This window comes from Passer montanus, unplaced genomic scaffold, assembly GCF_014805655.1.
Source record: "Passer montanus isolate IOZ18808 unplaced genomic scaffold, ASM1480565v1 scaffold5, whole genome shotgun sequence".
Lineage (NCBI taxonomy): Eukaryota > Metazoa > Chordata > Aves > Passeriformes > Passeridae > Passer > Passer montanus.
Genome location: NW_024369929.1, coordinates 1,573,086 through 1,591,306, shown reverse-complemented (window position 1 = coordinate 1,591,306; position 18,221 = coordinate 1,573,086). Strand labels below are relative to the sequence as shown.

The following is an 18,221-nucleotide window of genomic DNA, read 5'->3' as shown; positions in this document are numbered from 1 at the left end:
GTACTTGAGAGGTAGAGACTCCCCAGAAAGCCTAATACTTAAAACCATTCTAATGCATACCCCACCCCCACCTCGTTTTTCTTCTTCCTTGTATCTCTGTTCTTTTTCTCTAAATCCAGAGATTTTGCACAGTCTTAAGTGAGTAACAGTGTGTGTCAATTAGTGGAATTCCTATGGAATTATGGTTCCTCCATTGCTTCTTTCACCTCTCTCTATCTGGCCTTATCTACCATCGGGCCCACAGTTTATTTGTAAAGACACCTCCTCATTCCTTTCAATCCCTCCTCTTCTTATTTTCCTCAATAATTGTCTTTACAAACCTTATTTATAATTGACTTAACTTTCTGTTCCAGGGTCCTCTTTGGTTTTGCAATTATTTGCAGTGACATCATTTCCTGTCCTTTTGTGGCCATTTCTGGATCTGTAGGCATGGCTACTACCTGCATCCCTTTGATCACATATTGAATAAGTTGCACTAAGCAAGGGATCATACGTGGTAAAAAGATGAGAGTTGCTACAGCACATAAGAGGGAAAAAAAAGCATTCCTTTAACCCACCACAAAAACATGTCCCATTTCCATCCTTTCCATGTTTGGACTGGTACATGAGCTAACTTTCTCATTCTCTTTGCTATTTCTTTTACCACCTTTTCATTGTCATCTATTTGCAAATGGCACTTTGAGTAATTTGATTTGCCACATACTCCCCCTTCTTCTGCTAATGGATAATCTACTACCATCTGATATTGAAATATTGCATTCCTCATCTGAATGGATTGGTCAGCAAGATGGTTAAGGGCTGTAGCTGGCTGCTTGGTTATTATTTCAAAGACAGCTTGTAACCTAATTATCCAGTTTAAATTATAAATGGGTTCTCTGGTACCTGATATTAATCCATTAGGACTCCATGTGGCTGGTCCATGGTGTTGTATCATTTGCTCAGGTGACATTCATCTTTTCCCTACCTTTGGGTGCTCCCTCCAGCCAGAGCTGCAACAATTGACTGCTTTTCTCTAATTAGATCATCATATGTCTTGATTCCTAGGTGATTTCCCTGAAGCTCTGCTAGCAGGAAGAACAACAGTCCAAAATACCCTACACAACAGTTCAGAGGTCACCTGTGATAGGCATGTTGGCCACTAATCCAGTAATGCCCAACCTCCCGGGCATGGATTGCCCTTAGTTTCCTCTGGGAGAACATGCAAACTACCTCAACATTCTCCCCAGGGAATCTTTGGAGATATCTCAGCATCATCATCCCTTTTCCTAGGACCCCTTCTTTGCTTTAACTGTGCACTGGCCCCTTCTGTGTAGGAGCAAGTGCTGGACCTTGCATTACTGGAAGCGGTGTGCGAGCTTGGCTTGGTGAGCTCCTGAGTGAGAATGGCCATGTGTTTTTTCATGAGAAGGAAAACACATAGCCTCGCTGTTGGAGGTGCAGATAAGAAACCGCCTGGTGGAGGTCAAGGGAGGTAACCAACTTCTGTCCTGGCATATTTGGTGTGGAATCACCTGCCTCTTGTGTACAGGGATGGAGTTGGTATGCATCTTTGGAAGGTGGTCTCCTGATAGATTCACTTTGGTGTGTGGTATCCACATCTCAGAGGTGACCTTCTTGAAATTCTCATAGCACACATCTTTCAAACAAGGTAAGCAGCTACCCTGAGGCTTGGTGTGCAGCTGATCTAGTGCCCTGGGCAAGTAATGCCCAGTAATGGTGTTCTGTCACTTTTGTATGGGGTCAGCCCCTAGATGTTTTGTATTTTGGGGGAGGGGATGCCATTTCTTTTGAGATGGCCTTGTAGTTCCTCTCTTTGGGAAAGAAAGCAAGTTTGCACACATTGGGAATATAAAGGCTTTTCCCAATAGGCAGCTCTCTGGGTTAGAGCTGTTGAGCTGTCAAGTGGGAATGGAAACAGCCTTTTGTCCTGGTAGTTTTAGTGTGTGAGCAGTCCCTGGTACTATGCCCTTTGGATCCTGACTCTGTGAGACTGAAAGCTTAAGATGGTACCTAGAGCTGAGAAGGAGAGTGCCGATAGCAGGATGTGTGCTGGTACTTTGATGGGTGAGTTGAAGTTGTAGGCAGCAAAAGATTTCTCAGCTGACATCTTTGTGAGCTCTGGTTTTGACAGATGTTTTCAAGCTTGTGCCCAGACTCTGTGAGAGTGAAAAGATTTGTTAGGGCAAAGGAGCTTGTGTTGTCTTTTAAATACGGTGCAGAGAAGGGTTTGCACTTTGGAGTGGGAGAGCAGTAAAACCTTTTTGCCCTGAGGCAGATGATTAGAGAGCCTGAGATATTTGTCGCTTAGCTCTGCGCTCAGGGTCCTTTCGAGCTGGGCTTGGTGCGTTTCCCTCTTTTGCGAGTCAAGACCGCCATCGCGTGGTTGTTTTCATGAGAGCCGAGTGCCCAGGAAAAAGCCAAGCGCTTTTCTGGTCCAGCCATTTGTGTAGGAGCAGTTTTGTGGAAGAGCTCTGCCATGGATCCTGGCTCTTGGTGACTGGCAGAATATGATCCTGCATGTTCCAGCAAAAGAGGAATTGTTTCACTGTTAACTGTGCACAGCTTATAGGTTGCAAAAGAAAAGGCAATTCCAGCACAGCATGTTTCTTTCAGAATGTTTTCTCGTGTGATCAGCTGCTCAACACGTAACTAACACCCACTGAACTGCATCCAGCTCTGTGGAGGTGTGTGTGCTTTCCCTCAAGCTCCAAGCACCATCTTAACCTCTCACTCTTGCACATCACAAACCCCTTGCAAAAGTCCAGCAGGTGTTCCCAAAGGAAATGTCCAACAACAAAAAGATAGTGCTAGCCTTCATCTTCCCTTTGCAGTCTCTAAGTTAAACAAAATGCTCTAGTGATTTGCACTTGCCTTCTCAACTATATATATATCATAATCACATTCTCTCAAGGTGGCAGGGTCCATCACTAAAGTGAAGCATTTCCATCTGCAGTTCAGACTGAGAAATGTGCCAGGAGACAAAGTGTCAGGACATCCTCTGCCCTCTGCCCCTGCTACCTGGCATGGCCCAGGGGTGGCTGTGGAGCAGCAGCACAGCTTCCTCCACAAAGCCCTGTGTATCATGGGCACACAGGTCTTCCTCAATCCCCTGCAGGCAGCTCAGTGCCCAGCTTCCCAAAGACCTGGAACCATTCTTTCTGCTAATGTGTTTGCTGGTGTGACCATTTATAGGGTGATCCAGGATCTGGGCCAAGCAGGCATTGCCAAGGGACACTGTACTGCTGGTGGTGGCTGGGTGTTCGGACTGGAGGTGATACAGAATTCTGCAGGGTGGTCTCTGTGGGAAGAGGTAATTGTGCTGCACACAGATGGTTCCATCTCCATCTCAGACTTCTGAGCTATCAGCAGTTTGTGGCCTCCATGAAAGCATAATGAAGAGAGGGCAGGCAATGCCAGACAGAGAGAGGAGAAAAGAAGGAAGGCTCAGGAAGAGCAGAGAGACAATTCATAACACCATACTGCTTTGGTTACAGGACTGTTGAGTGAAGCAGACAAGCTGATCCTGGATAAGAGCAAGGAAAGGTTGTGTTTAATGTTTGTTTGGGTTTTTCTTGTTACTCACTATGTGAACCTTTTTCAATTGGCCAAACATTAATTTCTTCAAGTTGAGTCTGCTTTGCAGAAGTATTTGCAAAGCCGTGTCCCGGTGTTTATTTTGTCCTGGAAGAATTATCATTTTATTTTCTATGCTTCTCATTCACAGAAGGTGGAGCAGGAGTGAGCAGCTGGGTGAGCAGTTGACTGTGCTTACCCCACCACAGGTATGGGCTCACAAATGCACCTACACTGGCACAATGTGTGGGGAGGGATGCTGTCACAGCATCCCCTAAAGCACCACCAACACCCATATAAACAAGGGAGACTGTCTGGTCCTTTTCTCCTCTGTCTGCTCAGGACTGGAGGTCACAAATGCACCTACACTGGCACAATGTGTGGGGAGGGATGCTGTCACCAGCGTCCCCTAAAGCACCACCAGCACCCATATAAACAAGGGAGACTGTCTGATCCTTTTCTTCTCTGGCTGTACAGGACTGGAGATTGGTGCTGGACACCCAGATCCACCTCTCCCAGACTGCAGCCTGGGCCTGCAGCTCAATCCTGATCTGTCCAGGGTCCTGCTCTAAGCCTGGACACTCCCTGGTGCCGATTTTCTCTAGCCCAGCTTGAGTTTTCCAGCCAATATCTCACCCACAGAAACAGCCATACTCTGTGGCATCTTGCAGCAGTGCACACAGAAATAGCAGGAGCTGGGGTGTGCCTGCAGCTGGGTGGAATGTGACCTGCAGGAGTAGGCACCACCTCCCCACACAGCTGCGTTGGTGGTATAGTGGTGAGCATAGCTGCCTTCCAAGCAGTTGACCCGGGTTCGATTCCCGGCCAACGCAAAACATATTTTGTTGTCTCACCTGCTCCTGAATGCTGCACAGAGACCACGAAAGCTTTGTTGTGCCTCTGTACCCCTGGACGACAAAGCTGCCTTCCAAGCAGTTGACCCGGGTTCGATTCCCGGCCAACGCAAAATATATTTTGTTGTCTCACCTGTTCCTGAATGCTGCGCAGAGACCACGAGCTTTGTTGTGCTTCTGTACCCCTGGACGACTTACCACAGCTTCTCATCTGGTGCTCTGTTGCCTGCCATGGCACACACTGTTTCCACGGACAGGTTCCTTCTCGTGTCTGGAGTCAGTACCCTTCTCGTGTCTCTTCAGTACCCTTTCCAGGGGTTCAGGTAAGGGTGATGAAAAATGTTCATACAGCATCAGCTCGTGGGATGTCCCTGGAGCACAGTGTATTTGTCCTGCTGAGGTGGCTCTGGGCTGGGCTCCTCACTCTTGGTACAGGAGCCACATGAGAGGGATTTGCAGGGTTGCTGCTGCAGCTGTTGCACCTGGCAAGAGAAGCTGCTGCTGTGTTGTGTTAGTGATGAAGACTGGCAGTGCCGAGGTGGGGATCCAGGCAGGAACTGCACTTCATGAGGCCAGTTAAGCAGTTTGGGGGTATGGTGGGAGGAGGCCTGTTCTTTATAAAATGTCTAGATGTGACATTGGGGTGAAATTGCTCTCCATCCTCCACCTTTTCCATCTCTGCAGTGCCAGCTTTGATAAATGACAAATGCTTTGTCATTCCCCTTCAGAGGGGATGCTGGTACATACAATCAATGTCTGTGTTTATAATACACAGTAATTTTCTATGTAGGGCTCTTTCTTGAATACAAACTATGGTACATGTGGGAATTTCATTTGGAATGACCTGGTTAACAATCATGACTGCATGTCTCAGACACCCTATGTCACCAACCCTTATGTAGGGCTGCTGTTCTTATTAGGGCTGCTTGCAATTTAGATACTCCCTCACTTTCCTAGGGACCAAGGTGAGGCTGACCAGCCTGTAGCTCTCTGGGGCCTCTTACCCTTTTCAAAGACAGGAATCTTTTGCCTTGTTTTAGTCCTCAGGCATCTCTCCCTGTCACCATGATCATTCAAAGTATTGAATCAATGACATCAGCCTGTGCTGTCAGCACTCATGGGTTCATGGGCAGGTTCATGGACAGGGGGATTGGAACTAGATAATCTTTAAGGTCCCTTCCAACCCAAACCATTCCATGTTTCCATAATTCTTTGATTCTATACGTTACGTATGTCTGTTATTCCCTGACCTAATCTTCTTTCACCAAGGATGCACCATCCTTACCCCAGAATCCCTCTCACCTTTTGAGCCTGGGATTCCTGAAGCTTGGTTTGCTAGTGAAGACCAAGGCAAAGGAGTCATTCAGTGTATCAGCCTCTTCCATGTCCTGCCTCTCCAAGTTCTCCAGCTCATTCACCAATGGGTTGTGTGTGCCTTTTGTCATGTGGGTACTTTCAGAAACCCTCCTTGTTGTCTTGGACATCCCTGACCAGATGCAATTCCATTTAGCTTTGGCTATCATAACTGCATTTGTGTATGCTCAGACTGAGCATAAAGATTTGAAAAATAATTCTTAATTAGCTTATGCACTTTTGTCCTGTAAACTGCCAGCCAGATGCTTTAGGGAATAGATCTGTATGGCAAATCAAAACACTTCCACCCACACCACCCAGGCAAGGACATACATGCACCACACCTTGCAGGAATCCTCTGAAGGGAAAGCAGAGGCCAGGAGCCCTGGAGGCCCAAGGGAGGATGATGGAGCAATGGTTCACAGCTATGGCAAAAAACCTCCAAATCATCTCAATATGAAGAGGAACTGCAGGTGTTCATTGTTTCATTTTGACAAAAAAGCAAAAACTAGAACAACCAGTTGTATGTATAGAAATGCAGAACTAGAGCAAGGGTAAGCACATGGGTGACACCCTCAGCAGTGCTGACAGCACATCCTCTTTTTCTGCTGCCACAGGGCTGCTGTGAACACAGCAGTGCTGTCCAAGGCAGACACAAGGTGTGTGATGTGCTGGGTAGCCCCAGTCCCAGGCTTTATGTTCTCATCTAGGTTTTTTCCAAAATCTCTATATCTCCCACTGACAGCAGTTTGGGGAACCATGCTCCTGAATTTGTGAGAAACTTCTGCAAAAATCCACCCACCTGGCTTCTTATATGTTCCCCATAAGATGCTTGCCTGTTTTCTTAAAATCTGATGGATGGGTGGTTTTTACCACAGGTGAATGGTGGCTCCTACCAGGCAAGCCAAAAAGCAGAAGATACCAGATGGGCTTTGTGTCTGTTGTGCTTTCAGCAGCACGGTGAGGACTTAGCCTGTGGTTCCCGGGAGGAGGTCAGAGCTGTAACAGCGTGTGGGGCGCCACAGTGCGTTCATCGGTGTCTCCCGTTTTGCGGTGTCCCCGTCGCCCCGCACAGGCTGTTGGTACCGCTGGGATTGCAGAACGGGGTGGAATTACAGACGACATTATGTAGTTGTGCAGGAGATGCAGGGCAGGTAGCAGAGTGGCGCAGCGGAAGCGTGCTGGGCCCATAACCCAGAGGTCGATGGATCGAAACCATCCTCTGCTAGGATCTGTTTTTTGTTCCCTTTTCTCGGGCGGCGGAGCTGTCGCCGGGCCACCAGGTGGCGGCGGGAGGGCTCCAGCAGCACGGCCGGTTAGCTCAGTCGGTTAGAGCGTGGTGCTAATAACGCCAAGGTCGCGGGTTCGATCCCCGTACGGGCCAACCTAACTTTTCCTGAGTATCAATTTTTTCCCCTTTTTTGGCAATGATGGTGCAGTGAAATAGTCTGCTGGAAAACAGAGACCCTACTTGTGCTGCTCAGCCCTGGCTGATGGTCCACTGAGAAAGCTTCTAGGCTGTCCCTGTGTTTTCCCTACTCCTCCTTTTGCAGGTGTTCATTCCAGTTAAGGATAAACTGCACCGGGTGCTCATGGCAGGTGCACCATCTCCAGCAGCCCTCCAGACCTGGGACTGACCTCAGCTGTGCCATGGCTGGATTCAGGTGTGTAGCACTAACCATTGCACCTGCTGGTGCTGTGGAGGGGCTGAAGGTCACACCTCAGCAAGGTTTATTGGGGCCATCTGAGGACAGGTAAGAGATGGAGCCTTGGTGGGCAGACAGGCAGTGGAGTCAGTTGTCCTCAGAGAAGAACTGTTGGGGTCTCCCCCCTTAAGTCAGGATGCTGCCCAAGGTCACTCTGTGAGATTGAGAGCCCTCAATTTATTGGGTGAGTGTGTGCATATTCTGTGTCATCCTTCTAAAATCTGGAGAATTCTGAAGTCACACAGGTAGTACAAATTCCACTTGACATCACACATCTCTGTGCAAATATTGACAGAGCTTTAATTAGTTTGATTTGCTTATCTGCTTTAACTGCTTTATAAAAACAAATCTCATAAAATTATCTGTGGATTTTATAAGCCTCCTTGGCAATGCTACAGTCAACATTGCCCATTTAAATGGTGAATAATTGTCAGGAACCAGGTTTGCAGGGAAGTGCATCACTCAGTATCCTGCCATGCACCTGATTAAGCACCTAAGAGTGACAAATGTCCATGTGCCCCATTTTCAGCCACCAGCAAGGCTCACTGTGTAATCCCAGGAGGCACAGACTGTGTCTGCGATCCCAGACTGGCAGAAGGGCGTTAGACCCCACCCAAGCCATCATATCCTTATCCCTCTATTTTCCCACTTTTATGGCTCTCCAAAACCACGCTGGTCCCTCATTTTCCCCACTTTTTGTTCCTCTCAGAAGGGCGTTAGACCCCACCCAAGCCATCATATCCTTATCCCTCTATTTTCCCACTTCATGGCTCTCCAAAACCACGTTGGTCCCTCATTTTCCCCACTTTTTGTTCTTCCCCTGAACATCCCATAAGTCACAATCTGATAATGCTCTTTCCTTGTACCCCACACTGTGACCTTTGCTGCTAGTGAGGGACCAGATGTGACCTGCAGAGTGGCCCCATTCACCCTCTGGCTGGGAGCCACCTCTGAGCCCAACAAGAGCCCTGGGAGCAGCTGGGACAGGGAATCCCTGGCACAGTGGAGCTTCCCAGGGCTACTCCACCTCCCCCTGCTTGTCTTCATTCCAGATGAGCTTTTAACCATATCACCTAATGCTGTCTCATGGGGTAGGAGGGTTCCCTGCAGCCCTGGCCGACCCTAAAACTCCTCAAATACCCCACATCTTGCTCTGTCCCTTCCAGTGTCCCTGGCAACCTCAGGGGACCTACAGCCCCCAGGATATTGAGCTGAAGTGCCACAGAGGGCTGCCCCTGCCCCAAGGTGCTGCACCCCAGCCAAACCCCAACTCAGTGCAGCTCCCAGCAGCAATTCCAGCCCTGCAGAGCCTGCAGGGAACAAGGCTGAGGTTATGAGAGGGGTGGGGGGTGACAGGGGCCAGGGAAGTGGCCCCAAGAAGGGATGGATGTCAGGGCTGTGTTTGGAGCTCAGGCAGGGGATGCAGCTCTGGGTTCTCAGGTGGAAGCACTCTTGAGCACTGATATTCTAGAGTATCAACCTTCTTCCTTGGGTGCCCCTTCCCTCCAGGGCTTGATCCCATTGGACTGTATCAAGCAGGAGAGGCTAAAGTCTGCTCTCCTGACACCCAGCACTGTGACCATAACTTGTGCCTGGCTACCTCCCCTCAGGCCACTGAACTCCACCTCACTTTTACCAAGGGGAGCAGCTGCACTTTGTTATTTTATCAGAGCAGGAGAAACCCAGACCCTGCAAATCTCATTTTAGCACCTTTTGAAGCAGGCCTGTGAGAGCTAGATCTTGAGTTTAGGAATCACCATCTAACTCCCATAAAATGGAAGCACTTTTTCCTAATTAGGGACATGGAATTCATCAACAGCCCCTGAGCTCCCAGAGCCATTAGGAGGCACCCTACTGCCTGGAGACCCTCTGGAACCAAGCATGGTAACACCTGAGCTCCAAGAAACCCACTCACCTGTTTTAGGTACTTGTATGTGTCTTGTCCCAAGTGATGGAGCTGTTCCCTCCCTTATCTGGCACAACCTCCTCATCTGACCTGGCTCCTGAGGCAAAGGGGGCAGTAATGCTTTGTAAATGCATAATCACACCAGCACCACTGGGAGGGCTGAACGTGGGATTATGTTTGGGAGGGATCAATGTGGTTTCAGATATAGGTGCTGGACTGCTGTAAACAGGCAAATGGGGAAAAAGGGCAAGACAAATGCAGGAACATTTCCAAGCAGCCTGCGTGGCCAAAGGAAGTTTTGGAAATAAGAACCAACAGCTCTGTTCCCTGTATTACAAATCAAGGTTTTAGTTTAATACATACAACACAAGCAGCTTTAACGAGCACAATTTATATACATTGTCAAGCATCAAAATCCATCTAAGGCCTTTTTTAGGTGCTGTTGCCTCCCCCGCTGCCCTTCCCAGAGGTTCCTGCCTTCTGCGCGCGGCTCGCGCTCGGCTGTCGGGGCATCCTCTGGGCAGATCCTTCCCTGCTGCTTCTTTCGGCCAGAATCTGTGACCCACTGACAGCAGAGCTGCTTTTATTTCTCCCTGAATAAACAAATACATCCATTAGTTTTCACATCCCAGCCCAAGCATCACCACACAGCAGCTAGCCACAAGCGTTCCCTCAGGAACCATGCAGGAGGCAAAATTCCATCAGATCTCACATTTCATTAGATCTTCAGCATCCAGTGCAGAAAGCAAATAAGCGTTCCCTCAGGAACCATGCAGGAGGCAAAATTCCATCAGATCTCACAAACATCTTCAGCATCCAGTGCAGAAAGCAAACTGGTGAAATTTGGGATTGGTGCCACTAAACCCAAAGAGGTTACAGTAGAAGCATTTTTAATTTTCATGAGGTTTAATCTACAAAGTAACCAGCCACATTGTTCTAGTCATTGCAGCATAGCAAACAGCACTGCTGAACACCAAGAGTTTCCAACACCTCGAGCTGGGGTAAGTGAAAGGATGTGCCAGTGTCCACCAGTGTCTGAGACTGCTGCCACATCATCAGATCACACACACCTCTCTCTGTATCACTTCTGTCACTCAGTGAGCAGATCTGGATTTCCTGTCATTTTTGGGGTTTTCAGGAACTCAGACTTGTACACAGGACTTCCAGATGTTCTTACAGAGTTCAGGAGGTGAGAGTTCCCCTCCTGGAGGCACAATTGACGGGCTCTAAGAGGCAGAGTGTGAGCAGGGAGCAGCAGTGGGTACAAAGAAACTGAGGGAGGCAAGGGGCAACAGGATCCTGTCAGAGGACAGAGTGACACAAATGAATGTATACACAAATGTCAGGAGGGGATGAGGGACACTGACTTTTCCTCCCACTCCCTCAGGTGAGAAGTAGGAGTCACTTTAGGAAAGAGAATAAAAGGAGCATGATGTACAGCGTTTACTAAAGATGGCAACCTCCACGAAGCACCATAAAAATGAATAATAGCAATGAGGAAACAAAACAGGAATACAGTGGGCTGTAGTTACACGCATGCAATTAAAATGAAGAGTGACATTTTGGCAACTAGTCAGCGTTCAACCTGCACAATATCAACAGCTGCTCTACACTCCAGTCTCCATGGACATTATCTTGGGTCATCTGTGCTATGGACAGTCCACAGTTACTCACCAGACCATCCTGTCTCCTTGGAGCAGCTGTCTGGGAACAGGACTCACATCAAAACTACCAGTTCACACCTTGATGCACCAGAAAGACAACCTAAGAACTTCCAAGTAGGAGCAGGTGGCCATTATTAATCCATTAAATTTGGGTGGCACAAAAATCCATTCACTTATCCCAGCCAAGTCAGGTGCTCTTGAAAAACTCTCTTCTTGTCAAGCATGGCAGTGATGTGCCAGCAGTCACCATCCCAGGTCAGCCAACCAGCCTTGCCAGCTGTGCTGTAGCTCAGGCACTTTCAGCAGCTTCACTAAAGCAAGTGCTGTTGATGAACACAAACACACTGTGAAAGGTAAGACATGATCTCACAGTATTGGAGAGAAAATCTGGCAGGAATAAAAGCATTATTCATCATGATGCTTTTAGCAACCCTAGACATGTCCCCAGTGTCCTCCCCTTTCTCACAGGCATCTGTCTGCTGAGAGGGCAGGTCCTGAACCCACCTACAACTCCAGCTGTGTGCACACACACACTGGTACCCTAAAGCACTACTGGAATTGGGCCCTTGATGTTCTGACCTGGCCAAAAGAACATGAGAAGAAAGAATCATTTGACTGAAGAGAAGCTGCACTCAAAGCCCTCCATCCCCCTAGCCTTGGAATCACAGTAAAACAAACCAATTAAACTGCATAAATACCCAGAATATTTTTGGAAGCAGCCTGTGCAGACCCATGTACCAGACAAGGACAGCTTCTGAAGTGTGCAGAGACAGACATGGTTTGTGCTTCTCTCAGTTACACTATCAGAGATAACAGATTCAATTACCACAAAGCACAAAAGCAGCTCAATGAACATAAACTCGCTGTAATTCAGGTGCTACAGAGGAACAAAAGGATTTCACTGATATTTTCCTTGGTCACTGTCATGGTTTGACACTGGCCAGATGCTAGGCACCCACAAAAGCCATTCACTCACCCTCCCATGTTACACCCATGCAGTTCCCTCACTTTTCTCTGAGAGCTCTATTGAGTCTGATTTTTTGAGTGTTTCTTTGATAGGGTGGAGGGAAAAAATGAATTGTCACTCAGAGTTATAATTCAAACTTGTATCTCATTACTGTGCAACAAAACCACACGACAAATCTGACATTTACAATATTCCTCTAAATCCTTTTTCTTCTGTCAGGTCTTGTCTTGCAGAGCATGAAAAAGAGGGGGGAAAAAAAGCTTGATAATCAGCCTGAAAGGACATACTGAAAAAATGATGCCAGTGCAGCATTTAACTCAATGTCCAGCAGAGAGGAAAGCTCAGAACCTCAGGTAACCCTGCAAACCTCCTGCAGGAAAAGCATGACAGGAGAGAGGAGTGTCTGGGAATATTTTCAGGTGCAAGGCACACATCACCACCACTAAGACCCCATGGGGATATTTAATTTACAATTAAAGCACAGCCAGTATAACCCACAGGAAAATTCACTGTATGATGTATAAACCCTGGATTAAATAAATGTAAGATAAATCCTTTGCATCTCCAAGGGGATTCCCTCTGCCATATTAGAGCCTTACACAGAGTTCTCTTTGTCAGCATTATCCTTATCTCCTTAATACAGAAGTCTACACTACAAATCCCACATCAAGTTGAACCCTGAGATAACTCAAGGCTGAGTGAAGAGCAATGCAAAGCTGGCATGGCCAGCCAGCAGCACCCAAGAGTGCTGACAGTCACCACTCCATGAGGCTGGCCACAGCTAAACACAGACTGCACAAAGGGAAAGAAACAAGTGAGAAAAAGGGATAAACAGGGAAGGATAAAAAACCACAAAGATGGCAAGCAGAACACTCAAGAAGGACAAAGTTGGCAACAAGCTCTGTTATACACTGAGGAATATTTATGAAACAACTGAACAGCAACACTTACAATTCTGAGGCCTTGACTGTATCTAAGTATTTACACAGAAATTAATTGGTTAAAAAATGCAGGGGCAGAAAAGGACTTGTGATTGTTCACAGAATATTTTTCCACACAGACCATAAAAACTCACCATGTGAACCTCTGACAGAGCCCATAGCTGGTGATGGGCTCAGTGTTTTTTCCAACAGGCACTGGAGTTTGTGTGAGTTTCCCTGGGCATGACAACATTCCCTGACCCCTGCTATGCACAACTCCTTTCTTCCTGTGCAATTAGCTCCTTGCAGCCCTAAAATCCACACACCAAGTGATAAGGCCAACAAGAGACAGGTTTTGAAAAGCAAGCTCATGTTAACAACACATTCAGAAGAGAAATTAGCTGGGGCAAAGCTTCGGGAAGTAATTTTATGGGAAGACACTCTGGGGAAGTGAGGAATGTGAAAAAAGAGGTTGGAGTGCAAAGAGTGAGAGAAGCATCAAAGACTATTCATCAGCCTAAAAAAAAAGAGCAGGGCACTGATATATGCATGTGTATAGAGAGGTAGAAAACTGCAGGGAAACCAGCAGGGACCTGAGGGTTGACTGATGGAAACAGAAGGCACAGAAATATGTGATAAAATGGGATACTTAACTACACATATGTCTAGTCTAGGCCAAACTCAACACCACTGTCCTTAACAGAATCCTCCCCCTCACACACACAGAAAGGACACCTGGGAAATTATTTCTGTTTCAATCCAGCACTCTCCCTCCCAAATGAAATGCTGAGGGACCATTTTGAATGTAGTTTGAATTAAGTTGCACTCAGCTAAATATGCCAGATGGATGCTGCAGTACCCACACACAGCAATTTGCAGGCAGCTGTCATGGACTCAGTTACCAGCCAACACAGAAGGCCATGGCTGTGTTCTGTGGGAACAGAACTCCCTGATGCTTCATCAGCACAAATGCTGAAACAACTACAGGGCATCCCCCACCAGCAATAGTGCTGATCAGAACTGCTGCATCAGCTTTATTTTAGCTGTTTCCAAAAGCCCCCCTGCACCATGATGTGCTGGGAAGCCTGAGCCAGATCTCATGACTGATACAAGTGGAGCAGAGCAGGCCTGGCTGAGACCAGGACTGCTTGAGCCTCTTGTCTGCTCCTGGCAGGGGAGGGAGTGCAGGGCTGAGCTGAAAGGCACCAAGCAGCTGGAGAAGCTTGCACAGGACAGTCGCTGCTCTTGTCACAAGCACAGAGCTTGGGCTGCAACCACACAAACAAGTCCCAGCGATGCAGAAGAGGCATCTCCCCTAGCAAATGCCTGATCCTGCATGGAACTGCACCATCCTCTTCCTAAATGGAAGCAGCATCTTCCAACAAGAGATTGCAGAGCCAACAGCAGGCAGCACTTTGGCTCCCCCTCTTTACAGCAGCTCCTAAAGGGAAAAGAGGCAAGGCAAGGCAAAGCCAACAGTCCTGCAGAACAGATCCAGCCCAGAGGCCACCCCAGACACCCTACTGACACTTACCCAACTCCTGAAGGATGGACTGGACTGTGCCCACAGTGAGAAAGCTCAGTGAAACAGAAGTGATTCTTTTTCAAGTTGAAGGATGGTAAGTTTAGATCAGGTATTGGAAAGAAATTCTTTTCTATGAGGGTTGTGAGGCCCTGGAACAGACTGCCCAGAGCAGCTGTGGCTGCCCCATCCCTGGAAGTGTCCAAGGCCAGGCTGGATGGAGCTTGGAGCAACCTGGGATAGTGGAATGTGTCCCTGACCATGGCAGGGAATAGAATGAGATGAGCTTTAAGGTCCCTTCCAACCCAAACCATTCTGTGATCCTTACAAGGAGGACTGGACACAATTCACCCTTCATACTGACAGGATCTCAGCAGCACTTCTTATACTCACAGAAATGAAAACACAAGCCTAAAGTTGTGATAAACCCCTGCTGAGCTTAAATTCTGCCTAAAGCATTTTCTGAGCATTAGTTTTTCAATGACAATTTTATTCACAAAGGAATTAGCTGATGTCAGTGGGTGCTGTGTGACAGCAAAGTCACCTGGGCTGGCAGAAACCAAAAAGAGAAGCTTTCATTCCAACTAAGTTAGGGCTCTATTTTAACACAAGCTTATAGAAAACAAAAAATCTGACACACCTGGGAAGACCAAGCCTTCTGACAAGGTACAGAAGTGCTGTTCATTGGAATTTGGTCACGGATGAATGTGAAAAGAAAGAGGAGGTCCAAGTGCCTCTTCATTGCCATTACCAAGCAACAGTTTGCAAAAAGAGCAAATCCAAGGTTAGCATTTAATGTCTGACCACATCTGCAGCAAAACTGTGGCTTGATGGGCACAATCTCCCTGTTTCAGCAATTCCAGTGCATTAACTTGCACTAAGGACATATTTCAACCCTGGGAAATAAGGCAGCAATTGGCCAAACTGGCCACTGAAAGCCAAACTAATACCAGAAATATTTACCACAAGAGAAATTAACTTTTCCACTGTGAATCCAGGCTCAGTGACAGCAGACTTATTTTAGTTACTTATTTTCAAACCTTTGGAAGTAATCCACAGAGTTGGTGAGCCAAAAGTCACTTCAGGGAGTAAACAAAAATTTTATTAGAACTGGTTAGGAATAAAATAAAATTTTAAAATTTTATATATATATATATATATGTATGGCACAAGTTCAGGACTATGGTTGTTACTGTCCATGGACATTAGAGTGGTAAGGAGAGATAAATGCATTCAAAAGCAGTAACTGCTTTAGCTGACAGCCTTCTACTTCATCTTTCCACACAAATACCATCTCTAGAGGATGGAAACCGCTGGATGAGTGTTAGAAGCCACCACGCACATGGGGACAGAGGAAATGAAGCTTTCCTCCTTTCCCAGGGATTCCTCAAGGCCCGGAAACTAACTTTTTTGAGTTATATACAAACAAAGCAGCACTGAATAATACCGTAGATTAACATGGTTTTTTTCCTGTTAAGGGCTTGGCGAGCAGAGCCAGGAGGCTACAAAACGCAACACAAGTACTGCAGCAACCTTCCCCCGGCCCCTCGCTGCCCAAAACTCACGAACATTAAGACAAACGGAGCTCGGGCCGGGGCTCACACGGAGCGGGCCCCCCGGGCCGGGCCCCCCGGGCCGGGGCTCACACGGAGCGGGCCCCCCGGGCCGGGCCGCCCCCGGAGCTCACACGGAGCGGGCCCCCCCGCCCGCCGCGTACCTCGGCTGTCGGCGGGGATCGGCGCCGGCGCGGCGGGGCTGCTCTCGGCCGCCGGCGGGAGCCGCTGCCCGGCGCACATCGACTTCAGCACCTGGAACACGGCGAGCGGCGCCACGTTCATGCGCAGCAGGTCCAGCAGCACCCTGCGGGGGAACACCGGCACCGGGAGCTCCCGTCAGAGGGGGCTCCGGCCTCACCGGCGGCCCCCGCTGGGGCGCCCCCACCGCTCACCGGAACACCTCCGGGTCCAGCCCGCTGCCCGCCGCCTGCGCCAGTTCGAACAGCTCCGCCTCCTCCGCGCTCAGCAGCTGCTTCCGCCGCAGCCGCGCCTCCGCCATCGCCGCGGGTGCCGCCATTCCCGCCGTGCCCTCCGACATGGCTGCGCCGCCCCGCCCCGGCCGGGCCTCCTCACGCCGGGCCCCGCCCCGCACGGCTCGGCCGCGGCTCCCGGCGGCACCGCCGCTCCCGGCGCGGCCCGCAGGTGGCAGCGGCGCCCGCCTAGCGACCGTGTGCGGTGTGAGGTGTGCGGTGTGCGGTGTCTGCTGTCCGGTGTCCCGTACCCGCCCCGCTGCCCTCCGCACTCGCCCCTGGGGCTCCCCGCGGGCCCCTCCGCTCCGGAGGCCGCAGAGCCCACAGGCCGTTTGGGGCGGCGGTGTGGGGCGGGCACCGCCACACAGCACCCGCGTTCTCGGCCCAGCTGTGCCCTGGGCCCGGCGGCTGCTCCCCCGAACGCGCTGCAGCCCCCGAGCCCAGAGAGCATCTGGGGGAGGAAACAGGATATTTGGGTCGCACCGTGGCGAAGAGCTGGCAAACTGAGATTGAAATTCCTCTATCTAAATGGAAATGAGCTGTTGCCATCAGGGAGGGATGGTTGCCCGGCCCAGCACACACAGGGGCTGCGCTGTTAATGGAGAGCAGAGGGGTCAGTGCCTCCCCCCAGCACTGCGTGACAGACCCATCCCACCCCTACACCAAACCACAGGAGACCGATGCTCCCACTCCACACCCCAAGCAACCTGTGAGTCTGTCAGAAGGTGACCCGACCTTGTGCCCCGATGCCCTGCTGACAGACAGACATTAACTGCACATGCCAAGACAGGAATGACATGGATGATGATAAAAGAAGGATCTTGCTCTTTATGGCCCCAAGCAGGACCAGCCCAGCAAGAACAATTATTGCTGTGTTTGAGTGGGAGCAGCTGCTGCCAGCACGAATTACTGTGCTGTCTGTGGGGCTGCCAATGCCACAGAGCCTAAGGTTGTCCCAACAGCTGGACTTTCAGAGGGACCCTCAGCTGAGCAGGGCGTGCAGGGTCTGTGGTGCAGGGGGAGTGATAAACACCCCTGTGCTTGCTTTCCTGCCTGTTCTGGTATATGATGTGCCACTTCCTTTGGGACAGGCTGGAAGTCGAGTGCAAATGCAAGAGCCCTCATTGTGCAGGTGATGCAGTCTCCAGACTTGCCTGGGATGTTTTGGGAAGGGACACAGCCACACCACTAGCAAGGCACTGGGATGGTCTCAGATGGAAGGTCATGGAATCCAGGTTTGGGTCAGAAGGTCATCTAGTCCAACCTCCTATTGTGAGCAGGGACATCTTCAATTAGATCAGGGTGCTCCAAGCCCTGTCCAACCTGGCCTTGAATGTTTCCACACATGGGACTTTCACCACCTCTCTGAGCAGCCTGTATCAGGGCTTTACCACCCACACTGTAAAATACTTCTTGTATCTAATCTAAATCGATGTTCCTTTTAGCTTAAAGCAATTTCCCCTTCTGTGTGCCTGAGCATGGTGGTTTGGAGACAGGCCTCCAAAATTGTGCAAGGAGAAGGAGAGAACTGCTCACAGGTGTAGACTCAAAATTAGGTGGAGGCATCCAAGCAGAGATGTCTTGGGACAATTTCCAAACAGGACACCAGGAGCAAGTCAGTGGTTTGGAAGGATGTTGGGAACCATACTGAAGGGACTGAGTGAGGGTGATCTCCAAGTCAGAAGTTGAAATTTGTCCTTTGGGTCAAATATTTGGTCTTTAGGAAAAGA

General features: G+C 49.1%; 1 protein-coding gene and 3 non-coding genes across 5 annotated transcripts; 3 read left to right on the top strand and 1 right to left on the bottom strand.

Annotated features, from left to right (window-relative positions):
- The first annotated feature begins 4,334 nt into the window (after positions 1 to 4,334).
- On the top strand, positions 4,335 to 4,406 carry TRNAG-UCC. The gene has a single exon. It is a non-coding gene; the product is annotated as a tRNA-Gly (tRNA).
- A 2,530-nt stretch (positions 4,407 to 6,936) lies between these two features.
- On the top strand, positions 6,937 to 7,008 carry TRNAM-CAU. The gene has a single exon. It is a non-coding gene; the product is annotated as a tRNA-Met (tRNA).
- Positions 7,009 to 7,090: 82 nt separating this feature from the next.
- Positions 7,091 to 7,164, top strand: TRNAI-AAU. The gene has a single exon. It is a non-coding gene; the product is annotated as a tRNA-Ile (tRNA).
- Positions 7,165 to 9,715: 2,551 nt separating this feature from the next.
- LOC120509084 (mitotic-spindle organizing protein 2B-like) lies at positions 9,716 to 16,590 on the bottom strand. 2 transcript variants are annotated; one of them, XR_005629153.1, is made up of 4 exons: positions 16,414 to 16,590; positions 16,183 to 16,325; positions 11,067 to 11,379; positions 9,851 to 9,985 (listed from the first exon to the last, which is right to left on the bottom strand). XR_005629153.1 is itself a non-coding variant. In XM_039723338.1 (3 exons), the coding sequence occupies exons 1-3, from the start codon at positions 16,557 to 16,559 to the stop codon at positions 9,825 to 9,827; spliced, it is 450 nt and encodes a 149-aa protein (XP_039579272.1). In that variant the 5' UTR covers positions 16,560 to 16,589; the 3' UTR covers positions 9,716 to 9,824. The 2 variants fall into 2 exon arrangements, 1 of the variants encoding a protein (XP_039579272.1); XM_039723338.1 differs by lacking the exon at positions 11,067 to 11,379 and having other exon boundaries at positions 9,716 to 9,985; positions 16,414 to 16,589.
- Between the last annotated feature and the right edge of the window lie 1,631 nt (positions 16,591 to 18,221).

Bases quoted from the DNA above. Each gene is read 5' to 3' on its own strand.
- LOC120509084 (XM_039723338.1), bottom strand. From the start codon at position 16,559: ATGTCGGAGGGCACGGCGGGAATGGCGGCACCCGCGGCGATGGCGGAG. The intron at 16,326-16,413 runs GTGAGCGGTGGG...GTTCCCCCGCAG, and splicing joins CTGGACCCGGAGGTGTTCCG to GGTGCTGCTGGACCTGCTGC. The intron at 9,986-16,182 runs GTACGCGGCGGG...TTGTTTATTCAG, and splicing joins GATCCCCGCCGACAGCCGAG to GGAGAAATAAAAGCAGCTCT.